General features: G+C 42.2%; 1 protein-coding gene across 1 annotated transcript in view; it reads left to right on the top strand.

Annotated features, from left to right (window-relative positions):
* The window catches only part of CUNH16orf78 (chromosome unknown C16orf78 homolog), a 4289-nt gene extending 2619 nt beyond the window's left edge, over nt 1-1670 (top strand). The window contains exon 2 of the mRNA XM_019536138.1: nt 1439-1670. Coding sequence (XP_019391683.1) covers nt 1439-1586 — 148 coding nt within the window. The 3' untranslated portion in view covers nt 1587-1670. The remainder of the gene's footprint in view (nt 1-1438) is intronic.
* Nucleotides 1671-1966: the final 296 nt, after the last annotated feature.

Raw genomic sequence — 1966 nt, 5'->3', positions numbered from 1 at the left:
TTTTTTTTTAAAGTGCCAGGAGGCTGGGCCAGGTGGAGGATAGGGCCAGACAGGGCAGCCATGGGGGCTTCTCCCGTGGCTCCCCCGGCTGTGATCTGCTGTGCTGAGCAGACTCAGGTGCTGGCACTGGTCCCAGCTGGCAGCAGCAGTATGCTGTCATCCCACACACAGATCTGGGGGTCCACACCCCCCGGGAGGGCTGCGGGGCTGTGCCAGACTCCTCCTGGGGCTTGCGGGCCCCTGGATCTGTGTGCACAATGACAGCAGGCTGCCACCCCTCCCCCAGAGCACTGGGATTGGAAGAGACCTCAGGGACAGATCACAGACACTGGCCAGCTACCGATGTCAATATCAGAGCAGTCCTTTTTCTCCTGTCTTCCCCCTCCCCCTTCTGAGTTTCTGTATGCCTGCAAGCCTGGCTCTAAAACTTCTGAAACATTTCTGAAATGTTTCAGATGGTTTTGTTTCATTTCGTTTAGGAGATGTTTCGGAGACTTCTGGTCCATTTTGGTGTTTTGGGTGTTGAAACAGGTCAAAACACCTCTGAAACAAAATGGCTGCCAAAAGTTCTCACAGCCCTACTATCTAAACTGTTTTTGAAAGCTTACAAGCATGGAGAACAACTTCTCTAGATAGTCTGCATCAATGCCTGGCTGCTCTCAGTTAAAAAATTCCTCCTAATTTCCAGCCTAAATTTCCCCTGCTGCAGCCTGAGGCTGTTGCTCCTAGTCCTGGAAGAGGAGGAAGAGGGTTGTGGGAACCTGCACCTTAGTGATATAGGATCAAAGAGCTGTTCATAGTCTTCATTAGTGTGGTGACTCCAAGTTCATGAGACATCATGAACCTCTGCATTACATAACTAAAGTGGATACCTGCTTAGGGGTTACCTCCTCTGACACTGCCATGAGAAATAGTTTTGCAATGTGTGGTTGCTCATATCTTGCTTCTTTCCCATGCTTTTGGGAGAGAGGCTGGGATGCACTAAGAATACTTGTCAGGCCACTGAAAAAAGTTAGCTTCAACAGGTTTGCCATGAGGAACTGCAGTCTAAAAAAGAGACTTACAGAGGACGCTCACCTCCAAAAAAAGGCATTTATTAGGCACATGCCATGGAACATTTTTTTTAATCAATTCCCAATCCCACCCCATCACACTATTTTACAATTAGATGGTACACAATCATCCTGTGTAGTCTGAAAAAATTAAATTTTATGCATATTAATAAGAACTCAGTACTTTGAACACAAATGCTTCAAGTGAGGCACTTCAATAGGTAGTCTTAAAGGTGCTGATGACCCACAATCAACTACTAATCAACGTCAAAATAACTTCAAAACACTTATACCTCATTTTCTAATAGTAGATTTCAAAAGTTTGAAAACTGTAGAAAAGTCTATGGGAAACTTGAAAGATACTTCTGCTGTTTTCTTTTCTACAGATACCTCCGTTTGTCACAAAGCAATATTAACACCTTGCTACAGCTGTGTAAGGAATCGGGCGTTTGTATGGAGATTCACCCACATATGAAGGAATCTGAAATCAACATCAATACTGTTCTCTCTTCAAACCTCAGTACAGCACTGTAGAGCTTTAATTCTCTCACCAAACATTTACCGTCATTAGATCAGCCCTTAATTGTGTAAAGTTATGACAACAGCATGTTAAATCAATTCCCATCTGTTTTTACCCTTGAAAGCACCTAATGTTTTGATTTTTTTTAAAAAGGAGAGATCACTCCTCAGTTCTTTATGATAATATTTTGTAATAATTTCTTTAAACAAAATGAGGAGCTGATAAAAGATTTGGTAAACAATATTTTTATGAACCAAACAGCTCTTAACTACCACATTGTGAAAATTAATTTATCAAAAAGACTACTAATTGGATAGTGTTATCTGAATAATCAAATATTAAATCCACTTACTGTAATGTTGTATTCCACTTTACCCCATCAGCTCAGACTTCA

This window comes from Crocodylus porosus, unplaced genomic scaffold, assembly GCF_001723895.1.
Source record: "Crocodylus porosus isolate Cpor-Errol unplaced genomic scaffold, CroPor_comp1, whole genome shotgun sequence".
Taxonomy (NCBI): domain Eukaryota; kingdom Metazoa; phylum Chordata; order Crocodylia; family Crocodylidae; genus Crocodylus; species Crocodylus porosus.
Note: the sequence above shows the minus strand (reverse complement) of the source record. Positions and strands in the feature narration are given on the sequence as shown.